General features: G+C 76.7%; 1 protein-coding gene across 1 annotated transcript in view; it reads right to left on the bottom strand.

The window, feature by feature from the left end:
• Positions 1-1,283, bottom strand: part of TMEM132A (transmembrane protein 132A) — a 4,933-nt gene that overhangs the window by 1,132 nt on the left and 2,518 nt on the right. Inside the window, exons 5-8 of the mRNA XM_026045630.1 lie at positions 1,041-1,246; positions 579-855; positions 231-422; positions 3-121 (exon numbers count right to left, since the gene is read on the bottom strand). Of these exons, the coding sequence (XP_025901415.1) occupies positions 3-121; positions 231-422; positions 579-855; positions 1,041-1,246 (794 nt within the window). The remainder of the gene's footprint in view (positions 1-2; positions 122-230; positions 423-578; positions 856-1,040; positions 1,247-1,283) is intronic.

Genomic DNA, 1,283 nt, shown 5'->3' with positions numbered 1-1,283 from the left:
GCACGGAGGCCACGGCGGCCTCCGGCGAGGCCACGCTCACCACGGCCTCCTGCCAGCCGTAGAGCTCCAGAGGGGCCAGCGTGTGGTCGGAGAAGGCCAGCCAGACCGAGAGCGTCGCCTCCTGCCAGGGCACACGAGGCAGGCTGGCAGCGGGCAGCGAGGGGACAGCACAGGACTGTCGCCCCCGTGGGAGACGCTGGGTGCCCCCCGTCCCATCCCGTCGCCCTCACCCGCTTGGGCGCGTGCAGCGCGGCCGTGGCGTGGCAGGCGGCCACGATGACGTCGGGGTGCCCCGGCTCGGCCGTCACCGTGAGGGACAGCCCGGACACCACCTGGGCCCGCAGCTCTGTCACCGTCACCTTCTCCTCCGACACCACCAGCATCTGCTCACCCAGGATGGCGTCCGAGAGCGGCGAGCGGACCTGGGCAYGCGGGCAACGCTGGGCTGAGCGGCACAGCCCGGCCTCGCTTCCCTCTCCTCGGCCTCCCCAATGCCCAGCCTCCCTCCTCCCCGGTGTCCCCCCTACGTCCCGCTGCCCCCYGTGTCCATCTCCCCACCCGCGAGCCCCCATCCCTACCTCCACGGAGGTCACGCCAGGCTCGCGGCCGACCACCACCGTGCCCCCCTCCAGCGACGCCACCCGGGGGTCCACGACGCGGGCGCGCGGGGCCACCAGGTGGGAGACGTCGAGGAGCCACTGGGCGCCGGGCAGGTAGGCGAGGTGGCGCCCGCCGTCGAGCGGGTGCGCCACGAAGTGCGCCAGGAAGCGCACGGCCGTGCGCTGGTACTGGGGCCGGCAGCCCCGCGCGCGCCGCTCCGCCTCCTCCGCGGGCTCCTCCGCCTCGCCGGCGGCGCTGCGGTCGGCGAGGAGACGCGCGTCACGAGCGCGTCAGGGCTCCGCAGGGACGCCGTGAGCACGGGTGCAGCACGGCGCACGGCACGGGGGTGGCAGCGCGCGKCGTGAGCGCCTCAGGGCTCAGCCGGGCGGATGCCCCGCGCTGCGGCGGCACCGCGCAGAGCYCCCCCGGCGCCCCCTCACCCGTCGGCAGGGTCGGCGGGCAGGCGCCAGCCGCGCACTTGCTCCAGGGTGGTGTCGCGCAGGTCGACGCGCAGCGGCAGCAGCGGCGCCCACACGGTGAAGCGCAGCGCCGCGTGGAAGCGCCGGAACCAGAAGTCCACGCGGGCCCCGCGCGCGCCCCGGCTCTCCTTGCCCGCCACGAACACCGCGTCGCAGCCGTCGGACACCTGGCAGGGCGACAGCGCCGCGGGCAGGGGGGCGGCC

The sequence above is a fragment of the Nothoprocta perdicaria genome, unplaced genomic scaffold (genome assembly GCF_003342845.1).
Source record: "Nothoprocta perdicaria isolate Ctin4 unplaced genomic scaffold, notPer1 scaffold_405, whole genome shotgun sequence".
NCBI lineage: Eukaryota > Metazoa > Chordata > Aves > Tinamiformes > Tinamidae > Nothoprocta > Nothoprocta perdicaria.
The sequence above is the reverse complement of the archived record's forward strand: the minus strand, read 5'-3'. Positions and strand labels throughout refer to the sequence as shown.